The sequence below is a fragment of the Silurus meridionalis genome, chromosome 7 (assembly GCF_014805685.1).
Source record: "Silurus meridionalis isolate SWU-2019-XX chromosome 7, ASM1480568v1, whole genome shotgun sequence".
NCBI lineage: Eukaryota > Metazoa > Chordata > Actinopteri > Siluriformes > Siluridae > Silurus > Silurus meridionalis.
Window position 1 is genome coordinate 3,518,142 of NC_060890.1, and position 25,875 is coordinate 3,544,016.

A 25,875-nucleotide genomic window follows, 5' to 3' on the forward strand; every position below is an offset into this window, starting at 1 on the left:
AACTCAACTACATGGTTAGTGTACTCCGTCCAACACTGATAATATTAATAGTATAATGCAGGCATTATTAACTGCTTGATAGTGATGACGTTTTAGTCATCCTCTCCATGCTCAATATACACCTTTTTGTGACGGAACCCAGGCGTGAAACATTTCTAAATGGAACCTGTAAACGTATGTTGCTTTGCACTTCATTTCTGTAATAGATGTTTTTACAGGTTCGAGGCGCGTGCTCAGCTGTAGTATCGCGACAGCTCGGTGTCTCGCGTGACGTTAGAGACACGTGTACAGGGAAGCAGGAAGTAAATACAGCGCTCTTTGGACGCTTCGAGTCTCCATAGGCAGTAAGTATTATGGGCTGGTTGTGTGGAATAAATCGGCAAATTATAAATTGAGCATTATTCTATAGACATCTCGCAAATTAGTAAAGTCTAATCCGAGATAAACATCTGTTTTCTCACTTGTCATTATATGCAGTGGATATTTGAATGTAACATGTAAATGAAAGTGAATGCACAGGAAACCCCATTTAACAGTTTGTGTTTGCATCGCCTAATGCAGTTAACGTTTCAAAAGCAAGTAGATCAATCAGTTATTCCGTGTCAGCATTTACTGATTATATTAATGAGAAGGTTTGTTGTCGAGTCTCTTGTGGCACTAAGCTGCAGAACTCACTCCCTACTGACACTCATGACAGCCACCTCTGTATATGAATATAAATCTTAGCTTAAAACTGCATAAATATTTATTTTCTCACTTTTATTGGTCATAATGTATATTTTTACCATGTACTGTTTATTGTGTTTATGTGCTTGCATTGCTTATGCTTTCTAAGCTCTTTATATGATGTGTTCTTTGTAATGGATTTGATTGTACACTTCAATAGAATACTGTATGAAACAGCATTTTCTTTTGTTCTGGTCTGGGCAAATGTCCACATCCATATGTTTATCTGTTTAATGCTTTTATATTGTTTTTTATTGTGAAGCATCCTTGAGCTAAGGAAAGGTGCTATATAACTGAAACAGATTATTATTGTTAATTATTGTTATTATATTAATATTGTTTTGTGTCAGGTGAAGCAGCATGCTTGCAGACCGCAGTCCAGTGGTGCAGACTCTGCTGGGGACGCTCTTCACTTGGGGTCTCACAGCTGCAGGAGCTGCACTCGTCTTCATCTTTCCCAGCACACACGTAGGACATGCTTCTTACCCAAAGCACGACTTGCTTTTGTTATTTTTCAACCATGTATTATTGTGTATACAGTGAAACTTTGTTCATTCAATGTAAAAGGAGGCTCCAGTGTCAGTAATCATTCCTCCATGAGAAAGCCTTGAGGAGAGAGGAGATTGTGTGAGAATCTCCCAAGCATCCAACCTTTTTTAAATCACTTCTGATAGTGGAATAATTTTTTGTTCTTATTTCTTATTTTACATTTTAAGTAGTGTATGACTTTACATGTAGGAAAGATATAAAGATACAGTTAACAAGGACTGTATGTGTTAATTGTTCTATTTGTTTTTCTTGTATATATTAATTCAGCAGTTTAAAATGCAATCAATCTTTTTAAAACAACAAATACATTGTTTTTTTTGTTTTTTTTTGCATAAGCCAATCCAAAAAAGAAAAAAACCTGACACTCGATTTAAAGTTTAATAATCTATGTCTTAATGTATTCATGCCCACAAAATTTGATGTACAACTACAGACCACCATCGGATGCTGTCTATCTACAATGTCCCCTGCCATCACCTTGCATCTCCTACATAGAACATAGTCCACCTGTGTGCAGCTTCCTCCACTCTTATACGTCACCCTATGATCCTCCTTCTTCTTAAAATAAGTGTTCACCACCATTTCCATCCTTTCAGCAAAATCTACCACCATCTGTCCTTCCAAATTCCTCTCCTTAAAGCCATACCTACCATCACCTCCTCATCACCTCTGTTCCCTTCACCTACATGCCCATTAAAGTCTGACCCAATCACCAATCTTTCATTCCTAGGTACACCTTCTACCACTTCATTTAACTCACTCCAGAATATTTCCTTCTCCTCCATCTCACAGCCCACTTGTGGAGCATAAACACTGATGACATTTATCATCATCCCTTCAACTTCCACCTTCACGTTCATCACCCTATCAGAAACTCTCTTCCCCTCCACTACACTCTCACTTCAGAATCACGGGTGTGTGATACATGCAGGACAAAGATACAGAACAAAACAAGGGAGTTTTTTGCTTGCCACAGTCACCATGGCTTGTTCAGGGATAAATACACATCAGTAACCTTAACTCTTAAATTCTGTAAAGCTGCTTTGAGACGATGTCCGTTGTAAAAAGCACTATAAAAATAAACTTGACTTGACTTGAAACTTGGTGTATCAGCAATTATATGGATTTTTCTATAGTTTACATGTCACTGTAATCATTATAGCAAGTACTTATTTCAGGTCATATCATGATTAAAAATATTAGTACACATTGTAATTGTTTTGTTCTTTGCTCCTTTCAGAAGCAGATCTTGGATGGAAGCCTGGGGTTTGCTGCAGGGGTAAGAGAACATCTAAAAGAACATGTTATTATTACCCTTGATCACTTCTGCCTCTGAATTTTAATATTTCTATTTCACAATCAGAATAAAAATACTGGTGGTAGGGTGTGGAGCTAAGATTAAAACACAAGTTAGATAATGGAAATGAACATTTCAGTAGGCTACTTGCACAAAAACTTAAATATTACTTAGAAGTCACTGCTTCCAGCTTTTAATGGCAGTGGTGCTTTCAGCTTGTAATAACAATTTACTGTATGCAGGTGAGATTATTCAAGGATATTAAATAAACATTACACCACTCAAAACACAGCTGTCTTAATGGTAGTTTTTTTGTGATGTCAAAAAATGAAACCAAGAGTAATCAGAAACATTTTAGGGACAAATTGGAAAAACCTAAAGCGTAAAGTACTTTCAGTACTTTGTTTAGGCACTGTTTATTATACCACTTTTTGAAGCAGAGTCCATTAAAGTTGACATTAGAGTTGATATTTTGAACAAAAAACATATCCCGTACATAGCTTGCTTCATGTCATTCCACAGATCATTCAGGGACACAAATTATTTGTTTATTTTGTTTATTTGTATATATGCTTTGGGTCTTTGTGATGCTGAAAGGCAGAACTCTCAACCTCACCCAAATGCTTTCCATTAAATGATGTTTTACCACTATGCTTCAATATGAGTATGGTGCTTTTTTTGATGGCTTTTTTTTTTTTACATTATATATTTTAAAATGGTCATCAGACATCCTTCCACATGGTTTTTGAGGTTTTTAACTCATTGCCCAGATATCTGAAGAATATAAGAAAAAGTCCCATTTCACATATGGTCCCCATTTCCATAACCTCCATTCTTCTGGGAAAATGTTCCATTAGATGTTATAGTGTAAATGTGGAGATTTGTGTTCATTCAACCACAAGGGTGTTAGTAAAGTCAGCTACTGATGCAGGGTGAGGAGGTCTTGGGTGGAGTCAGCGTTTCAATTGAATGGATTCACCTTTCCAGCTGGATTTATTCACACTGCTGTCATCAGCATTAATAGGGCTCATTAATTACCACTGTTATCGTGCATGCAATCTGACACCTCTACACCTCGACAACCCTATTAAGTCGACGTTTTTGAAGTGGAACCGCCAAATTCTCGCTTAGTCTTAGCATTTTTTAATCAGTTATGTAGACTTTTTTATGTCGCCGAACCCTGATATCTCGAGCACAAGGGGGGCAAAATTGCCACATAACGTCGGTTATGTCAGGAATCCCCCTGCCATGCCCTCTTCGGCGGCGGCATTCCCCGAAGCACCCTACTTCTTCTCCTGTGCGGGCAAGCGCCTCGCAGTCATGCTGATCACACACACCTGACTCTCATTCACCCACTCGTCCCATCTCCTATTTTAAGTGGCAACGCTGTAAAAAAAAAAAACCTCCAAAAACACGTGCATGCACATTCTCATTTATTAATGCACATCATGTACATAAAGAAATTTCAAGCACGTTAATATATTGCCGCCATATTGATTTTCGTTTATCTCGATCATCGGTTACCTCGATGCTTTTTGACGACCCCCTAGAACAGGGGTGGCCAACCCGTGGCTCGCGAGCCGCATGCGGCTCTTTGGCTGGTTTTATGCGGCTCTTACGTTCATATCGATTTTTGTGTGTTTGATTTTTAATGTGCGTGTTCGCTTTGCTTACGTTCAATACGGTATTTTTAAGACTTAAATGAGCTTGCCCCTACTGGGAAACTTTGCAATCCGAGCATGCGCACTCCGTCTGTAGAGGACGTTTTTGAAAAGGCAGGAAAGTTTTCCAGTGATGGTGCCAAGGCAAAAGGCATAACACAAAAAATGATGGATTTCATTGCCTTTTGAATTGAATTTTCATTTCGGTGCATCCCTAAAATATTATCGTTGGTGTGGCCCTCTGACACAATTCAGGTTTCTCATGTGGCCCCTTGTAAAAATTAATTCAATTCAGTTCAATTCATTTTTATTTGTATAGCGCTTTTAACAATGAACATTGTCTCAAAGCAGCTTTACACAGATAATGTGGTGATTAAATGTAAATATGTTCTTTGTAAGTATGTTTGTCCCTGATGAGCAACTGTGGCAAGGAAAAACTCCCCAAGATGGCAAAGGAAGAAACCTTGAGAGGAACCAGACTCAAGAGGGAACCCATCCTCATCTGGGTTGCACCAAATGTCCATTTGAAGCATATATGCAAAGTTGCGGGTACAGTGATGATGATCAGAAGCAAACTGCACTCCCGAGTCAGTGCAGCAGACCGACACCAACTACAGTCCAATCCGTCCTCAAAAGCACCCGTTCTACTCCGAATTATATGGAACCACCCAAGGTGTTGATGAGAGACCGTCCGAGCTGCACAGAAGTGTGAAGATCCATGGAGGGAGAGGGGCAGGAACAGTGGTCACTGGAGCCTCAGGAGCATGTTTAACTCGACTGAAAGAGAGAGAGAGAGAGAGAGAGAGAGAGAGAGAGAGAGAGAGAGTGTGACGGGAAGAGAAGGATATGGATTATTAAGTGTAACTATTGGTGTATGAAAGTTAATGTCACTGTGCAGTTTGGACTCCGGCAAGACTCGCTATGGCAGCATAACTAAAAGGGAGAACCAGAAGGTAACACAGACATGAGTGATCTCTGGGATAAGAGACGACCCACCACACCACCGTTCAACAAACCTAAATGAACGTGTGAATGTGAGGGACGACAGCATACAAATATACCAGTTCACCAAACACTCTATATCCATGTTCCTCCAGATCTGTGCCTTTACCTAAGAAAATCTACTGATAAAAGGCTTGACTAAATAAATAAGTTTTCAACCTCGACTTGAACACTGAGACTGTGTCCGAGTCCCGAACACTGATTGGAAGGCTGTTCCATAACTGTGGGGCTTTATAAGAGAAAGATCTGCCCCCTGCTGTAGTCTTCATTATTTGAGGAACCAACAGATAGCCAGCACCTTTTGATCTAAGTAGGCGTGGAGGATCATACTGGTACAGAAGTTCACTCAGATACTGCGGTGCGAGACCATTGAGTGCTTTATACGTCAGTAGTAATATTTTATAATCAATGCGAGATTTGATTGGGAGCCAGTGTAGACTAATTAAAACAGGGGTGATGTGGTCATATTTCCTAGATCTAGTGAGGACCCTTGCTGCTGCATTCTGGACTAACTGAAGCTTATTTCTGCACTTACCGCACACCCAGACAGTAAAGCGTTACAGTAGTCTAATCTAGAAGTAACAAAAGCATGAACTAGTTTTTCTGCATCCTGTAACGACATCATATTTCTAATCTTAGCAATATTTCTAAGGTGAAAGAAGGCGATTCTGGTGATATTATTCACGTGAGACTCAAAGGAAAGACTCGGGTCAATAATCACACCAAGGTCTTTGACAGCCATACATGCTGAAACAGAAACACCATCCAGAGATGCTACGTAATCGGAAAGTTTATTTCTAGCTGCATGTGGTCCTAGTAAAAGTACTTCCGTCTTATCTGAGTTGAGCAGAAGAAAGTTATTAAGCATCCACTGTCTAATGTCCTTTACACACTTCTCAACATTGTTAAGCTGATCTCTCATCTGGCTTTGCTGAAATATACAGCTGTGTGTCATCAGCATAGCAATGGAAGCGAATCCCATGTTTATGAATGATTTCACCAAGAGGCAGCATATATAAAGAGAAAAGCAGTGGGCCTAAGACAGATCCTTGAGGAACACCAAACTTTACCTCATAGAGTGTGGAGAACTCACCATTTACATCCACAAACTGATAGCGATCAGTCAAATAAGACCTGAGCCAAGAGAGAGCTGTTCCTTTATTCCTACAACGTTCTCAAGTCTAGCAAGCAGTATAGTGTGATCAATGGTGTCAAAAGCTGCACTAAGGTCGAGCAAAACAAGTAAGGAGACAAAACCGTGATCAGAGGCCAATAACAGGTCATTTACCACCTTAACTAGCGCCGTCTCTGTGCTATGATGAGGCCGAAATCCTGACTGATACATTTCAAAATGTTATTCATAAGCAGATGTGAGCATAACTGCTGTGCTACAACCTCTTCTAAAATTTTGGATATAAAGGGGAGATTTGATATCGTCTGTAGTTGGACAACTGACATGGGTCAAGGTCAGGTTTCTTAATAAGGGGGTGGATAACTGCCAGTTTGAAGGATTTAGGTACATAACCAGTGCTAATGGAAGAGTTAATTATTTTTAAAACAGGTTTGATTACCTCTGGAGCTATCTGTTTAAAGAAACTTGTAGGCAAGGGATCGAGAATACAGGTTGATGATTTTGATGAGGAGATTAATGAAATTAAGTCACTCTCATGAATAGGAGTGAAGCTTTGTAGTTGATTGTCTGTTATAATGACACTGCTGTCTACAGGGTTACTTGTAAAATAATTTGGATCTATATTAACCGTCTGGATTTCTTGCCTGATGTTTTCAATTTTATTATTAAAAAAGTTCATGAAATCATTACTACCTATTGATGTTGTGCATGTTAGCGCAGTGTTTTTATTCCCTGTTAATTTTGCTACCGTGCTGAATAAAAATATAGGATTATGCTTGTTATTTTCTATGAGGGTGGAGAAATATGCTGATCTGGCAGCACTAAGAGATTTTCTATAATTTAGGAGGCTCTCCTTCCATGCTATTTGAAATACTGTTAATTTTGTTTGACGCCATTTACGCTCTAGTTTTCGAGTGTTCTGTTTTAAGGTGCGTGTATGATCATTATACCACTGTGCAAATTTTTTCTCCCTGATCATTTTGGCCCTAAGGGGAGCTACATCATCTAGAGTGTAACGTAACGTTGTTTCTAGATGTTCAGTGGCCCAGTCGAGCTCTGCGGGGTCTGACGGAGATCTATCTAATATCGTAATATCGGAAGATTATTAATAAACGCGCTGCTGTAGCTGACGTGAAAGTACGCTTAACACGGTAACGTGGTGACGTAGAAATGCAATGACTAAGGCAAATTTTAAACGAGATGAGATAATGGTCTGAAATAGCTTCAGACTGTGGAATTATGACTAAGTTTTTTATTTTTAATCCAAATGTTAACAACAAATCGAGAGTGTGTCCACCACTATGAGTGGGTCCTATAACATTCTGATTAATTCCGACTGAATCTAGAATGGACACAACTGCTGCTCTTAAGGAGTCTTCCTGATTATCAAAATGAATATTAAAGTCTCCAACAATTAATGCTTTGTCTAAAGAAGTAGCTAGATTTGTAATGAAATCTGCAAATTCTATCAGAAAATCAGAGTAGGGCCCTGGGGGTCTATAAATAATAATTAGTGGAATTAACTGACTTGACCTGCTTTCGGACACTGAATATTTTATGTTGGTGTAAAGAACTTCAAATGTTTTACATTTGTGTTTAGTCTTTTGTGTGACGTTTAGATTATTATTATAAATAGCTGCGACTCCGCCTCCTCTGCCATTTAGACGTGGTTGGTGTATGTAACTATACCCAGGAGGACTCGCCTCATTTAATGCTACATATTTATTCGATTTAATCCACGTTTCTGTCAAACACATTATATTAAACTCCTGGTCGGTAATAATTTCGTTTATAGTCAGCGCTTTTGGCGTGAGAGATCTAATATTCAAAAATCCTATTTTTAGATCAGCTGTGCGTTCAGTCCTATTTAATTTAATGTTAATCAGGTTACTTAAACAGACTTTCTGATAATTCCTATATTTTGGTTTTGCTCGGGGGACAGACACAGTCTCAATATGGTGGATCCTGAGTGACGACTCTGTGCAGCTAGCAGACGGTCGGTTTAGCCTGTCTGTCTGCTCCCTGGCCTTGGCTCTAGACAGTCACTTGTTAACTAGTGCTGTTCTGAGACTATGACCTATACTGCAAGAAATGAGAGCAGCACCTTCCCGGGTGGGATGGATACCGTCTCGTCCTAACAGGCCAGCCTTGCCCTCAAAAATGCTCCAATTATTAATGAAGCCCACATTGTTTTTGGAGCACCATTCGGACATCCAGCAGTTCAGCGACCATAACCTGCTGTAGGCTATATCGCCACGTCGCATTGGGATGGGGCCAGAGCATACTACAGCATCGGACATTGCCTTCGCTAATTTACACACCTCTATAATATTACTCTTAGTAACCTCTGACTGTCGAAGGCGTATATCATTAGCTCCTGTGTGAAAAACTATCTTAAAGAACCTGTGCTTTCCTAAGAATCTAAGCTGACCTGCTATGTCCGGCGCCCTGGCTCCCGGTATACACATAACCTGTGCTGCTGGTGCCCCTAAAGGTCTAGCTAATTTCACGTGCCTCAGAATGGAGTCTCCTAAAACCAGAGCTCTTTCAGGTTTCTCAGCGGTGCTTCACTGAGGAGAGCAAACCTGTTGGACACGCCAAGCGGAGAGGAATGGTGCTCCCGTGGGCGAGCCTTAGCGTTAGCTTTGGCTTTGAGTATGCCGCCGAGTCGTCACCCATTCGCCCGCTGCGAGGGCTCTAATGCCGGAGTCGGGGAATAGTACCTTCACCTAGGGCATCCAGACTTCCCCTGCAGAACTTGGACTGCTCTCACACTCACTACTTCTCTCTAGACTCTGGATGCGCTCCTCTAATGCTAAGATCTTCTCCGTCAAAGAGCAAACTAGCTTACACTTCTCACAGATAAAATTATCGCTAACAACAGAGAAAGACTGACTAAACATGTCACACTTCACACACTGAGTGAACTGGATGTTTGCCATAATAGAGAAATTACGTACCCTTAATGTGATTACTGTAGTGTGTGTTCGTAGTTCTGGTGAATGTCCTTCACTCACTGCTTTCAAACCCTCAGACAGGGAAAAAAGCGCTCTTCCGACAGCAAAAATAGTCGAGACGGAGCCAATGGAAAGTGAAGGATGCAGGCCTTGCCCCCCCCGCGGTATATTCATCTCACGCCACATGCGCATTTGATGAAAATACCGTATTGAACTCAAGCGAAGTGAACACGCACATAAAAAAAAACCACAAACAAAGTCTGTGTTTTCTACCCTGAAACACGTGAAATCAAAGCATCGATCTGTTCTGACTGACACACGTGAAAGAATTGCTTCGAGTGCCAACAACGGAATACGAGGCAGATTTGAAGGGGATTGTTCAAGGCAGGGAATGCCAAAAGTCCCACTAAGTAACATGCATAGTAAAAGAAACACGCTATTGTAAATTATTATATTTTTGTTTGTGGACTTGGTTCAACAGAGTTTGTGTGTGAGAATGTTCATTGTTGAAAATGACTGTACTGTGGTCTTAGTAGTCAATTTCTGTCATTATGTTGGTGTGTGACATTTACAATTAATCTGGCTGAGCAGAGGTGTGTGTGTGTGTGTGTGTGTGTGTGTGTGTGTGTGTGTGTGTGTGTGTGTGTGTGTGTGTGTGTTAGAGGAAGGTATGGGTGATGTTCATGTGTGCCCATGTGTATGATGTGGCTCTTTGCGGTAACACAGTCAAAAATGTGGCTCTCGTTCTCTGACTGGTTGGCCACCCCTGCCCTAGGACATCGACATAACCGGGTTCCACTGTAATGTTATTTTTAACATGTACACTTTTGACATTGCTTTATACCGCAATATTTATTACTCTGTAATACATTTAAAACTACAACATTAATAATTTTTTTTCCTTTATTGATGATTCATGAGTATTTCTTTTTCTTTCTTTTTTTTAATTAATTTATTTATTTTTTTAATTTTTTTTTTTTTTACAGATTTTAATGCATTGGGCAGTTCTTAATTGAATTTTAGAAGTTGCAGTTTGTAGTTGGTTTTTTTGCTTGATGCAGGCCAATAATTTGACTCTTCTGAAACAGATAATTTGTTTTTAACATGTTTAAGAAATATAAGACAACACATTGTATTAGTCAGAGTTAAAAAACTTGTTGCAGCTGAAACTTATTAATCACTACAGTAATTATGCAATAGTTCTTACCTGTTTTCTTACCTGTTTGCTTAGTGAAATCCAGGTGGTGATGTTTTTTTTCCAGGCAGTGTACATTAGGAATCTAGAGTATAACTGCAGTTAAACCTAACTAATGAAAAAGAGCACATTACACATTTTTCCCAATTTTATTTTATTTCTTGTAAATTGCAAGCGGGCTTTAATGTGTCTTACACTAAGGAGAGAATTGCAACCACTCTGAGTTTTTCCAACCTTTTTCGGTGTAGGAATTGTCAAGTCCACTGTGCTCTTGGACTTCTTCATTGCTACAGGATTTTTTGTGGCCTTTCCCCAGACCTGTGCTTGGATGCAAATCTAAAAGGTTTTAAAACAACTCTAAAATGATTGAGGATTAATCAAGGGTTAGTTAACATTCACTAAGCAGGTGTACTGTTGGTCGAACTGGTTTGATAAAGTATGTTTAAAAAAATTAAAAATCTTGTTACCATCTATTAGTGCTATATCTAAATAGTTTATTTTCATAGAATCAAACAGGCAACATACTACAGTGGGTAAAATAATTATTTGATCCTCTGCTGTGTTTGTAAATTTACCACCTTACAGAGGAATAAACAGTCTAGAATTCTGAATAGTGTTTTAACCAAGAGAGACAGAATATATATATATATATATATATATATATAAACTTCACATCAGTGACTGGCTGTGCATTTGGTACCTTTCAGTGGGGATTTATTCCATCGCTTAATACCACCACTATCACGTTGCAATTATAGAAACCATTAATACAATACAAAAATGCAAGTGAACGTTGTGTGGCATTACAGAGGAGAGGCATTTCACTTATAGAGGGTGAAAACCATTTTACTAAAGCAAGAAAATCAGATAAAACTCTAAACCTCTACACTACAACCACAACTGTGCACCAACATTATCTGGAGCAGATCAGAATCAATATTTGTCTAATAACATGACAAAAACATTAAACTGTAAATAAAATCCAACCTATTTACCAGAGATGCAGACTCATAATTTGCACCGCTCCTCAGAGGCTGTAATCCAGTGGTTCCGCTCGTATTCACTGTTCTGAAAGTGGCGAACAAACCCTTTTGAGACAAACTTAAAACAAGCTAGCATGATGTCTAGCTTTTCTTGAGAATCGATTTTTAAGTTTGTCCAAATCGATTTCTCTTCCTCTGTAGGCATAAAAAAAGTAATTTAATTGTATTTATGTGTGCAGAGCTACTCACGTGTTGTGCAGTTGAACTTGGCTGTATCAGTTTCCCTCTGACCAACCAATCAGAGGACGGAAAAATGCTGATGCTACTCTGGGCCAGCTAGCTGCCCTGTGAGGAGAATATGGAATCTGATTGGTTAAAGAAACAGATTTATTTCTTTTTGAGATTAAGGTAAAAAAAAATCCAGCAGTACAGACTTTAAAGGCCCTGGGCATATTAGATTAAAATGGCAGCACATAGAGGCTGAAATCTGATTGGACAAAAAAAATCTAACATCCACGTACATGTACTGGAAGCAGTGCAGCCAAGAGAAATGAAGCGAATAAACTGTTGGGAATAAATTAATACAATTTTATTAAACAAATATTAGAAGATTGTAAATGTAGGTCAGTGCTTTTGATATTGTTTATGCCAGCAGAGAAGGCCTCGCTGGCCTCGACCGCCCGACACTGAGATATATATATATATACTAAATTAATATTATATATAAATGAATTTGTATTTGATCGATTGAAATAAGTATTTGATCTTATACCAAGCAGCAAGAATTCTGACTCCCACAGACCCAAATTAGTTCTTTCCCTTTAAGAAAGATCTCCTAATAACTCATTATGTGTATAAAAGACACCCGTCACAACTTCTTCCATTCAAACCTCTCCACCACCATGAGAAAGACCAAAGGGCTGTCAAGGATGTCAGGGACAAGATTGTAGACCTGCACAAGGCTGGAATGGGCTACAAGACCATCAACAAGAAGCTTGGTGAGAACGAGACCACTGTTGGTGCGATAATTCAAGAATGGAAGAAATAAAAGATAATTCAATCACCCTCGATCTGGAGCTCCATGCAAAATCTCACCTCATGGGGTGAGGATAATTCTGAGAAAGGCCCAGCATTACACGGGAGGAGCTTGTTAATGATCTCAAGCCAGCTGGGACCACAGTCACTAAAAACACATTGGTAACACACCAAAGTCCCTCTGTTCAAGCATGCACATGAACAGGCCTGTCTGAAATTTGCCAACGAACACCTGAATAATTCAGAGAAGGCTTGAGAGATTGTGATGTAGTCAGATGAGACCAAAATGTAGCTCTTTGGGCATCAACTCGACTCGCCATGTTTGGAGGCAAACATTTTGCTTTGGGGCAGTTTCTCTGCTGAGGGTACAGGAAGACCACATTAACGGGGCCATGCACTGTAGAATCTTGGATGAGAACCTCCCGGCATCAGCTTAAACACTGAAGATGGGTCATGGATGGGTCCTCCAGCATGACAATAACCAAAAACATGCGGGCAATGCAAAAATCTGATGGTCTTGTAGCCCATTCCAGCCTTGTGCAGGTCTACAATCTTGTCTTTGATGTCCTTTGGCAGCTCTTTTCTCTTTGATCTGTGGTGGAGATGTTTGAATGGAAGAGGTTGATTCTGTGACTGGTGTCTTTTATACAGTTGATATTAGGAGCACTTTCCTAAAGGGACAGAATTAATTTGGGTCTGTTGAAGTTAGAATTCTTGCTACTTTGGTACGATCAAATACAAATTAATTTATATTTCTTTTGTTTTTCTTTAAAGGTTTTTTAGATTTTGTCTCAAACCTAATAAATAAGTTCTAGACTGTTTATATCTTTGTAATGGGGTAAACTTAAAATCAGAAGGGGATCAAATATTTATTTCCCCCACTGTGAGCACTGTATTCTTTGGTCTAGTAATATTTAACTTTTGGCATTTCCTAGTTTAAACACTATAAAAAACATCTGCAAATCTCGCTCTTAAACGCTTGACATTCTGCAAGCATCATTTGCTAATCAGTGTATTAAGTGTATTGAACTGGTGTGCTGAGTTGCTAAATGAATTTTAAGTAAACAGGATGTGAACACAGCCTTAATCACAGTTGTGAACATGTCAGATGAATAAACCTCATTATCATAAGGTCTATGCTATGGTCAACCAGCCAGTTCTCAATTTCCTTATTGGGAAAAATACATTGCTCTCCAGTTGATTTTACTCAATACACAAGATCTGTGGATAATGTCAGGCTTTGGGGTTTATATCTGTTCAAACACATTTTTTAAGGATCTAACATCGTGCTTTCAGACTGTAATTCTGTAAAACATAAGTCTCTTCTAAATTTCAACAATGTTTTTAGTGTAGTTAGTGGACAAAATAATACTGCACTGGCTACTGTGTTATTTGTTTGATAGATTTAAACACAAGCTACAGCTTTTATCTAAAAGCCTCTACTTGCTGTCCATATGAAATGCAGTAAGTCCAGAGTGGTGAAGGGAAATAAAACATGTTCTTTTATTTTCAGTAATGTAGAGCTGATTATATCTTTTTTAGACAGTAACAGAACGCTGGTTTAATGTTTGGTGTGTCTCCATGTTCATGCAAGAAAAACATATCTGTGTTGAACTGGTGATAAATCTGGTTTGTCATTGACAGAAAATTTTATCTTAATATACAGTGGAATCCGCTTATCTCGCCCTCGGTTACCTCGACAACCCTATTAAGTCGACGTTTTTGAAGTGGAACCGCCAAATTCTCGCTTTTTCTAAGCATTTTTTATCGGTTATGCCATTTAACGTCGGTTATCTCGGTGCAGCCGCAGAAGAACTTGCGGAAGTGGCAGAAAAATCAAGGCTTACAGCTGCTACAGGTGTTGTATTGTATACTGGTGAATCTCTGCTGTTAGTTAGTGCTAGTGTTCGTAGTGTTAGTAGGGCGCGCGGCTTTGGGAAGAAAAGCGCAGCCGTTGAGAGAGTGCCGGTGGGAAGACACGTACCGGGATACACATGAGCGATAACAACGACCGCCGTGAACCAACATATACCAACAATAACGGACAGTGAGAGTGTGGAAGTTTAAATAGGAGCTGGTGATGATAATAAACGAGCACCATATGTGCGCGATTGAAGCCGAGAGCTTCAGAGAAAGCGGCCGAGAAAGTACCTGACACGCTAAAGGGGGCCGAAGGGGGCGTGGCAGGTGGATTCCTGACAGATAAACATGTACTGTATGTATTTTTATAGCATGCCTTCATCAAACAAATCGCGGCAACGCTGTTGTGTAAAAACCCTCCAAAAACACGTGCATGCACATTCTCATTTATTAACGCACATCATGTACATAAAGAAATTTCAAGCAAGTTAATATATTGCCGCCATTTTGATTTTCGTTTATCTCGATCATCGGTTACCTCGATGCTTTTTGGCGACCCCCTAGGACATCGACATAACCGGGTTCCACTGTATTATAAAAACCTTGAAAGCTTTATTGTCTGTGAAATAATTATTCTTCTCAAGGAGAAGGGGTGTTAAATAAATTTCTTTCCTTAAGATGATACGGGTTACTGATTTGCTTTTCACAATACTACAGTATGTTGAGTTGCAGTTAGGCTCTAATAACTTCCGGGCTTAATGAGAACTGATATTCTAATATAGTGAAATTAAAGAGCAATTGAGTGAATTACATACATGCAAATCAATTTGTCTGAAAATTGTTCTGGAAGAGAAAGTCATTTAAGGGTAAATACTACAGAAAGCACCAGACATCACAGTACTGCTCATTAGTGGTCATAAATAAGGTTCAAAATAATGTTGAATGTCAGCCTGACAATTAAAGTGATAATAAAACTGAATTCTTTTTCGTTTTCTCCCTAAGCTAAATTACACAAACAATAATGCTCTATTAACTTAGGCTGACCTTTTAGTTTAGTGCGTTTACCTACTTTATATCACATTTGGGATAGACACTTTGGGAGCTCCAGTATAAAACAAACAAACAATAAAAATTCTGCCACTTAATTAGGAACACTATATTAATATTGAGTAGGTACCTCTCAAAACAGCCCTATTTTGTCATGTCATAGATTCCACAAGGGGATGGACATGGACATATTTCTTTGAGATTCTTTTCCATGTTGACATTGTTGCATGTTATTGCTGTAGATTTGTGATCAACATATTAATGGCATAAAATCTTTTCTACCCCATCGAAATGGTGTTGGATTCAGGTCTTGGTGATTGGGAAGTCCACAGAAGTCAATGAAGGCTTTTTCAAATACTGTGGTGGTTCATTGTGATAGCATGCTAGTTTGGCTACTTTCATGCTTTGTGCTTTGCTGTACTCTGGATGTCAAGCTTCCAGTTGGTTTAAATCAGACCTGTCATATGAAGTCCTTCTGCAATCTCAAATCAAATAGACAACTGTTCTGTAACAATATCATGTGTACTTTTTTTGCATAATCAACCCAATAGCAATGACAAAATGTGGCTTTTTTGCCAGATGTTAAGGTGTTTTTGGTGAGCTGTTTTATCTAAACATCTCCTGCAGTGTATCTAGATTAGTCCAACATCACTAGACTCCATCTGTCTCATTCCAGGTGATATGATTTTTATTATGTAATAGTGCATTATCGTTTAAATTTTTAAACACAAACAGTGTAACAGTACACGGGCATTCAGTTCGGTACAACTGTGTAATCCTTTTTTACATGAGGAACATAGATAAAATCAGTTTTTTCTCAGGAAAGTACCCAGGAATGTATTTGTGGTGTACCACAAGTTTGTTTAGTGTCCGCCTCGCACTTTTAGCGCATTTTTTTGTACACTTGGTCAGTAGCCGACCAAGAAAGTCATTGTTCACTGTCTTCCTCCTTCCTTTCACAACTATTTCTCTCGGGAGTTTATCTTTTGGCATCGTCGTGTGTTTAAAAATCACCATCGCTGAAGCTTTTCTCCCGAAGCTGTGCAGCTCAGAACACAGGTGATTTCATTGGTCTAATGTTATGGGGCTTAGTTTTTTGGCTTGAAGTTTGTGAAACCGGGAAAAACCCAGGAAAAATCCATAAATTAGTCGCTTCGTTGTTTAAGCCACGGGGTTCAAAGCGTGGGAAAAAAGTAGCAGCTTATAGTCCGGAAAATACAGTAATTTAAAGGTAATTTTTCAGGTGATGTTCAGTGCCATACATACATCACTGTCCATAAAAAGCACTGATAGAGGGGCACATTAACTGTAACTGTAAAAGTTCACAGTGCAAGTGGGTATATACAGTGGTGTGAAAAAGTGTTTCCTGATTTCTTTTTTTTTTTTGCATATTTGTCACACTTTAATGTTTCAGATCATCAAACTAATTTAAATATTAGTAAAAGATAACACAAGTGAACACAACATGCAGTTTTTAAATAAAGGTTTTTATTATTGAGGGAAAACAAAATCCAAAACTATAGAACAGTGGAGAACCTTTCCAGGAGTGGCCAGCCGACCAAAATCACCCCAAGAGCACAGCGACAACTCATCCAAGAGGTCACAAAAGACCCCACAAAAACATTCAAAGAACTGAAGGCCTCACTTGCCTCAGTTAAGGTCAGTGTTCAAGAAAGAGACTGGGCTAAAATGGTCTGCATAGCAGAGTTCCAAGACGAAAACCGCTGCTGAGCAAAAAGAACATAAAGGCACCTCGTAGTTTTGCCAGAAAACTTCTGGATGATCCTCAAGACTTTTGGGAAAATACTCTGTGGACTGACGAGACGAAAGTTGAACTTTTTGGAAGGTGTGTGTCCCATTACGTCTGGCGTAAAAGTAACACCGCATTTCAGAAAAAGAACATCATACCAGCAGTAAAATATGGTGGTGGTAGTGTGATGGTCTATGGCTGTTTTGCTGCTTCAGGGCCTGGAAGACTTGCTGTGATAAATGGAACCATAAATTCTGCTGTTTACCAAAAAATCCCGAAGGAGAATGTCTGGCCATCTGTTCGTGACCCCAAGCTGAAGCGAAATTGGGTTCTGCAGCAGGACAATGATCCAAAACACACCAGCAAGTCCACCTCAGAATGGCTAAAGAAAAAAAATGAAGACTTTGGAGTGGTCTAGTCAAAGTCATGACCTGAATCCTATTGAGATGCTGTGGCATGACCTTAACAAGGCAGTTCATGCTCAAAAACCCTCCAATGTGGCCGAATTTCAACAATTTTGCATAGATGAGTGGAACAAAATTCCTCCACAGTGCTGTAACAGACTCATTGCAAGGTATCGCAAACGCTTGATTATTTCGTCAAGTGATGTTTTAACTAACCTTGACCATTTCTGTGATGACTTATATTAATGCTTAATAATGCAGTTGGCTTCAGCGCATTTTTCTGTATTTTGTCAAAGTGGTGGATTCTTGTCTCTTGGCTTAGACAGACAGCTGCCCTCAGGATGGTCAAATAGAAAAACATTTAGTAGATAACATCACAGATTTGTATAAAGTGATCTCTGGTTCAAAAAACTGATTAATGTGCAGTTCTGTTATTAGCATTAATCCACGCGTAAAAAAAAAGTAGCTGGTTTTGCCATGCACTAATCTCTCTAATACTGTATATGATGTCTTACTGCAAGGCCTCCAAACCTCAATATTGCTAAAAAAAGGTAATAACAAAGTCCAAAAATGATGCTCTTACTGGTAACTATCATTAAAATTACATTAAACATGTATGCTTCATCTCAAAGAGAGTTTGATTGACAATTTGTTAAATTAGATGAAAATTGTTTTATACAGAGAGTGATGCAAGTGCACATTAGTCTTTACATTGTCAATCTCTCTCATCTACTCATCTGACCACTCTTTCCAAAAAGATCAGCTTCTAAAGCTTTAACATTTATGCTAATATCACTGCTAATGGCACCATACCTGTTATCTCATAGATCTGTAATCAGTCGAGCTAAGTCTTTACTGCAACTCAGGATAACTGTGTTTTATATTCATATTGTGTTCTTGTGTTCATATTGTGTTCTTGAACTCACAGTGTCACAGAAGTATTCATATACAAATTGTTATTGTGTAACAGGAATAAAATGTTCATGGGTAACCTTTGACACTTCTTTGTGTCTTTTGTGGAAGAGTTTAACTGCTTCCCAAGCTAAATCTTTTAAAAGTCATAAAATAAACATATAAAAAGTTGATTTGACTGTAATAGGCATTTCTTTCTTTTCATTTATATAGACGTATGAATCCAAACAGCAAAGAATGTCCAAATAGAGTTCAATCTTATTGAATAAAGGTGCACAAATAATTTGTCTTCAAGACCTTTAGGATTTTCTTAGAGCTTGATTCATATGGCACAGCAGAGAAGATCCTGAAGATAAATATGAAGTATAATGCCGGATTGTCATTGGTGGTATGTTATGGATGATTTTAATGTCCATTGGCCCTTTTATTGTTTTCTTTTTTCTTTTTAATCCAGTTGTTGTTCTGGCTGAAATGTACATATTTAATGAGGTTGAGAGACTGTAACAAACTCAATTCATTTCATTTTTATTTGTATAGCGCTTTTAACAATGAACATTGTCTCAAAGCAGTTTTACACAGATAATGTGGTGATAAAAATGAATAAGATGTTCTTTATAAGTGTAAATTTGTCCCTGATGAGTGAGCCGGAGGCGACTGTGGCAAGGAAAAACTCCCCGTGATGGCATAAAGGAGAAACATTGAAAGAAACCAGACTCAAAGCTAACCCATCCTCATTTGGGTTGCACCAAATGTCCATTTATTACAGCTGTAGTCCTGAGCAGTGTTGGGGGTAATGCGTTTACAAGTAACGTGCGTTACGTAATAATATTACTTTTCTGTAGTAACGAGTAATGTAGTGCGTTACTTTATAAATTTACACATTAATATCTGAGTTACTTTTTAAAAAAAGTAATGCGAGTTACTTTTCAGTTAAATTATTTTGCATAAAAAAATAAATGAATTAAAATGAACGGAGTCACGTAGAACAGAAGCTGGTCAGAAGCGGAGATGGCAAACCAGAGCATTACATTACTGTGATGGATGTTTTCTTATTATTTCGAAATAGTCGAGGAAAAGGAGAAAGGAATAATGGTTAAGTGTAGATTATGTGTTGGTGAAAAGCTCTTGTTAACTGCAAAAAATACCACTTAAAAAAAAATAAAAAATCTGCATGCAAAGCACAGCACTACAGATGTGTGTGTGTGTGTGTGTGTGTGTGTGTGTGTGTGTGTGTGTGTGTGTGTGTGTGTGTGTGTGTGTGTGTGTGATGTTGAATATATGGAAATGGAGACAGAAATATAGAAAACTTTTGCCGACTTTCCACCACTGCAAATCTCTGGACTGCTCAAAATAAAAGTTTTCAGTGGGAGACACATGTACGATGCCATCGCAGTGGAGATAGAGAGCAAATTCACAGCTCATTTGCTCTTTGTGGGAAGATAAACTGCCACGGTCACTGATAATAGCGCAAACTTTGTAAAAGCGTTCAGAATGTTTTAAGCTGATGATGAAGCAGAGAATGATGTAGACGAGGACGAGGTCATATTTACGGAATTGCACGATGTTTTACGTAATGACAGCGAAAGGTATGTTCTCCCTCCACATCACCGGTGTGCAGCCCACACCCTTAAAGGCAGATTGCAAAGCAGTGTACAGAAGAGCGACTGGAAAGTGTTCAGCCTTGTGGTCAAAATTTAGTCGATCGTCCTATTGTTCTCTAAGAAGTTATTAAGCATTTTAAATGTTTAAGACATGTCCTTTGCCCTAATATAACTTCTTTCTTAATGGCAATTATCTATATTACACCTATTACACCTGTAAGGCGTGAAAGAGATACAAGTAACGCAAAAGTAACGCAAAAGTAATATAACCATTACTTTCCATAAAAAGTAACTAAGTAACGTAATTAGTTACTTTTTTGGGAAGTAACTCAATATTGTAATGCATTACTTTTAAAAGTAACGTTGCCCAACACTGGCCCTGAGTCATTGTAGCAGACTGTTGACATTAACTAAAGTCCAAATCCATCCTTGAAGCTACCATTCTTACTCCGTAATTTCATGGAACCACCCAAGACTCAAAGCACTTTTGTACGTTGCTCTGGATAAGGCGTCTGCTAAATGCCGTAAATGTAAATGTAAATGTAAGGCGTTGCTGAGAAACTGTCCCCAGCTGCACAGAGTGGCCTCCAATCAAAGAGGACACTATCCAGAGGCAGGCCTGGACAAAGTGGTAGGAGGGGCAGGAACAGTGGTTACTGAAGCACTTGAACACTGAGACTGTGTCTGAGTCCCGAACACTGATTGGAAGACTGTTCCATAATTGTGGGGCTTTATAGGGGAAAGATCTGCCCCCTGCTGTAGTTTTCATTATTTGAGGTACCAAAAATAGCCTGTACCTTTTGATTTAAGTAGTCATGGAGGATCATATTGGTACAGAAGTTCACTCAGATACTACGGTGTAAGGCCGTTAAGTGCTTTATACGTCAGTAGTAGTATTTTAAAGTCAATGCGAAATTTATTTTGGAGCCAGTGTAGACTGATTAAAACAGGGGTGATGTGGTCAAATTTGCTAGATCTAGTGAGGACTCTTGCTGCTGCATTTTGAACTAACTGAAGCATATTTATGCACTTACTCGCACACCCAGACAGTAAAGCGTTACAGTAGAATAATCTAGATGTAACAAAAACATGAACTAGTTTTTTGCATCTAAATTAGACTACTGTAATGCTTTACTGTCTGGGTGTTCCAAAGATGCTATGTAATTTGGAATGTTTACGTCTAGCTGCATGTGGTCCTAGTAAAAGTACTTCCGTCTTATCCAAGTTGAGCAGAAGGAAGTTATCAAACATCCACTGTTGAATGTCCTTTACACACTCCTCAACATTTTTTATATGTTCTCGCTTATCTGGCTTTGCTGAAATATACATCTGTGTATCATCAGCATAGCAATGGCAGCGAATACCATGTTTATGTATAATTTCATCCAGAGGCAACATATATAAAGAGAAAAGCAGTGGGCCTAAGTCAGATCCTTGCGGAACACCAAACTTTACCTCAGAGAGTTTGGAGAACTCACAATTGCATCAACAAACTGATAGCGATCAGTCAAATAAGACCTAAGCCAGGAGAGAGCTGTTCCCTTTATTTCAACAATGTTCTCAAGTCTAGCAAGCAGGATGATATGATCAATTGTGTCAAAAGCTGCACTAAGGTCGAGCAAAACAAGTAAAGAACTCACTGGTTCCGGACTGGAAGAAAGCAAGACAGACAAAAGTTCACCAAGTAGAGCTTTCTTTATTTACTTATGTTTTCACCCTGGCACTTTCCTATCCAGTCCTCATGCGTGGGCTCACCCACACTCATGGTTCGGGACACCTCTCAGTCTTGATTTTTTCTTCTCCTCCATCTCACAACTAACTTGTGGAGCATAGGCACTGATGATGTTTATCTCCACCCCTTCACCTTTCACGGGCGACTATGTTGAGGAAAAACTTACTTGGATGGTATGAGGATGAAACCATGAGACTACATTTTTTAGTCTTATGTCTGTACTTCTCCTGCACTGGAAGCTCCTGTCACCAAGTCAAATTCCTTGTATCGTATCAAATCAAGTCAAATCAAATCAAATTTTATTTATAGAGCGCCTTACAACAACCAAAAGAAGCACAAGGCGCTTTCCAGTAAAAACATCAATGGACAACAAAATATAACAACACAATGTACATAAAATAGCAGTCGAATCAGAAGCTACGTGTTAAAAGCTTGTATGAATAAATGTGTTTTCAACTGCGACTTAAAGACACTCAGCCCAGTGATGCTTCGTAAGTGTGCTGGAAGTGCGTTCCACAGCTTTGGTCCCTGGACGGCAAATGACCGGCCTCCAAACTTTTTATATTTAAACTTGGGAGTGACTAGAGAGGTTCAGAGGAGCGGAGAGTTCTGGCTGGTTGGTAGACTGTTACTAGTTTGGTGAGGTAGGCCATGGGCCAGACCAATGAATGACTTGAACACGAACAGCAGGAGCTTATACTCCACCCTAAACCACACCGGAAGCCAGTGAAGTGAGCGGAGGACAGGGGTGATGTGTGAGCGTTTGGAGGTGTTGGAGAGAAGACGTGCTGCGGCGTTTTGTGCCGATTGAGGAGTGATTGATTAAGTCCAGTGTAGAGAGCGTTACAGTATTACATTGTATGTGTAAACATACTTGGTAATAAAGCAATTTCTGATTCTGATTTTAATATAAGAATAATAGAAATTAAAAATAAGAAAACAATTTAGTATCTGTGCCATTTGCTGCATTGCTAGATAGGCTTATATGGTGATTGCCGACTACTTCAACTTTTATTTATTTTTTTATAAAAGGTGGATGTTTTTTCTTCTTTACTTTTTCTTAGCTCAGATGTTGAGCACAGTTCTTCAGTCAATAGTTGTGTGTGGGGGGGTTATTTGTCAAGAAAAGGGCATGTGTTTGAGTGAGATGTATTGGTGGTGTCTTCTTTCAGGGTTGTTCTTTCATTAATCAGTGGTCTTTGGGACAAACAAACACATCTCTGCCAGGGGGTCTGGATTCTGGAGAGAAAACTGTGAGGTGTTAGCTGTTGTGTCTGTAGCTTTAATAAATTAGACCTAATGTATAAAGCAGTCTTTACACATGCCTTCTGAGGATTTTTTTTATTTTTTTGCCTCTCCACTCTCTCTGCTTTAACTGATTTATAGTTATATAGACTGCATTTCAGTAATCATTGTGGACCTAGTAAAAATAGAACACAGGGTATATAAAGACACAGAAGTGTTCATCAAGGCTTTTTCACTTCCTAGCCAAAAGAAATCACACAATATTTTGCTGGATCGCCTTTAACTTTGATTACAGCATACATTTGTTGTGGCATTGTTTTGATAATCTTATGCAATATCACACATTAATTTCAATCCAAAGTTGCATTAGTTTCCACTCAATCTGAAAGCTGTGTAAATTATTCTCCAGCACATTCGAAATATTATCAATTACTCTCTGTGGTGGCCAATTCATGTGCCATCAGGAAAGAAAAAAAATCAATTGCTTGGAAAACTTTGGTCATTCACTATATTCTGGTATTCCTAACCCCAGATCATAACACTACCCACACAGGCTTGTACGGTAGGCACTAGGCATGATGGGGTGCATCAATTAATCCACTTATCTTCTTCTGATGCACCCATTGCTCTGAAACAGTGTAAATCTGGATTTAAAAGGCCACATCACTATTTTTTCCAGTGTTCCAAAGTCCAATGTTTATGCTCCATAGAAAATTTAAGATTAATTATATATTACATAAATGATTATATTAATTTCTTTGATTAGCCCACTGATAATTGGCTTTCTTAAGGCTCCACAGCAGTTTAGTTTAAATCCATTGAAGTTTCTTCACATTGTGCATGTGGAAATGCTCTTGCTTTCACTACTGTTTTTTTTTTTTTAACCAAATGTTTGTGATCTGTAATCATGATCATTCAAAATATTTTACTAATCACACTTTATTCTTGCAGATGGTTTATCACTATCCTTAAATGCTTTATTAATGAGCTGGGCAGTTCTCAACCCATTTTAGTAGCAGTTTCCTTAGTTATTTTCTTTGCTTGAGGCAAGCCAATAATCGAGTAATCGGATAGGAAGTACTTTTTCTTTATTAAAGAGCAATATAAAATATTCAAGAGAAAATAAGAAAGGTCTTTTAAAATAAACAAGTAATTTGTTTCCTTTAAAATAAAAATATTTATTGCTGCAATTGCGTACAAGAAAAAATTTAAAATCAATTTCAAAAGACAATAAAAAAGGGCAAATTCACTGTATGGGGGTTTCTTCATGTTTTAGTTTGAAATTATCCCAGACCTTTGAAACTTTTAGTAGTTTTCTTTGGCCTGAATCTTCTCTGCACCCGTTGTTGTTTCTCCCCATATCTTCATCTTTTATTCTGCAGCATCTTCTGTGTTGTATGGAACTCCATTTCCACCACATAGAAAAAAAGCCTAATACAGCCTTTTTTCCTCGCAGTTCAGATTTTATTTCTCGCAATTTTATTTCTCGTAAACATCCAACATTTCTGATGCATCTACCGGTATGTTGTTTATGTTGTTGACCTGAAGTTTGTAGCTGTTTGTGTATGACCGAGGCCTTCTCTGCTTTATCTGTCTAGTTCCGTCTCCTCCAGAGCTGATTGTTCTCTGTAGAGTTCAAAAAGACAAAATTCTTTCCAGGAATTGAAAGCTCAGTTTCATATAATGCGATTCTATTGATTGTAGCCCATTTTATTTTTAATGTGTAAAACTTTCTGCCACTACAGAAATTTCGCTGCCTGATTGTTTAAAAAAATGTCGGAATTGTAAAAATAAAAAAAAAGCCGGAATTGCGAGAAAAAAGCTTTTTATTTATTTTTTTATTTATTTTTGAAATAAAGTTGGAATTAGGCAAACTTTTTTGTATATGCCAGAAACCGGTTCAGAGCTCCCTGGAGTTTAGCGGGTGGTGTTTCAGCAGTGGCGGGTTGTGCATTTGGTACCTGAGCCTCTAGTGGAGACGTACCCGACTTAATCCACCTCTTAATTTCACCACTATCACATCGCAATTATAGAAACCATCAATACATTACAAAAACGCAATTTTACAACGCTTCGCATTACAGAGAGAGAGAGAGAGAGAGAGAGAGAGAGAGAGAGAGAGAAAATACCATTTTTCATATATGGAGGGTGAAAACCATTTTACTAAAGCAAAAAACCCAGTTAAGACTCCAGACCTCTACACTACAACCACAACTGTGCACCTACAACATCTGGAGCAGTTCAGAATCAATATTTGTCTAATAACATGACAAAAGAATGCTTGTATTCACTGATCTGGAAGTGGTGAATAAACCCTTTCCCGGGCTGAGACACGCTAGCTAGCTTCAGGGTTGGTTGACCTCCTCACCAGGTCTAGCTTTTCTTAAAAATTTATTTTTAAGTATGCCTGAGACCAAATCAATTTCTCTTCATCTGTACACATAAAAAAGGTCTAACTCAGATGTATTAATGTGTGCAGAGCTACACACATGTTTTGCCAGTTGAACTTGGCTGTAACAGTTTCCCTCTGACCAACCAATCAGAGGATGGATAAATGCTGACTCTATTCTGGGCCAGCGATCTGCCCTGTGAGGCGAATATGAAATCTGATTGGTTAAAGAAACAGAGCTTTTTCTCTAGGAGACTATGGTAAAAAGACCAGCAGTACAGACTTTGAAGGCCCTGGGCAGATTAGAATGACATAGCAGCACATAGAGGCTGAAATCTGATTGGACAAAAAATCTAACATCCACATACACGTACTGGAAGCAGTGCAGCCAAGAGAAA

General features: G+C 38.6%; 1 protein-coding gene across 3 annotated transcripts in view; it reads left to right on the forward strand.

Moving 5' to 3' along the window:
• Positions 1-255: 255 nt before the first annotated feature.
• LOC124388666 (zinc transporter ZIP11-like) overlaps positions 256-25,875 on the forward strand; it is a 124,084-nt gene continuing 98,464 nt past the window's right edge. For 2 of the 3 annotated variants that reach the window (XM_046853567.1, XM_046853569.1), the window contains exons 1-3: positions 256-344; positions 1,077-1,194; positions 2,516-2,554. In XM_046853567.1, coding sequence (XP_046709523.1) covers positions 1,087-1,194; positions 2,516-2,554 — 147 coding nt within the window. In that variant the 5' untranslated portion in view covers positions 256-344; positions 1,077-1,086. The other variant, XM_046853568.1, reaches the window with a different exon arrangement.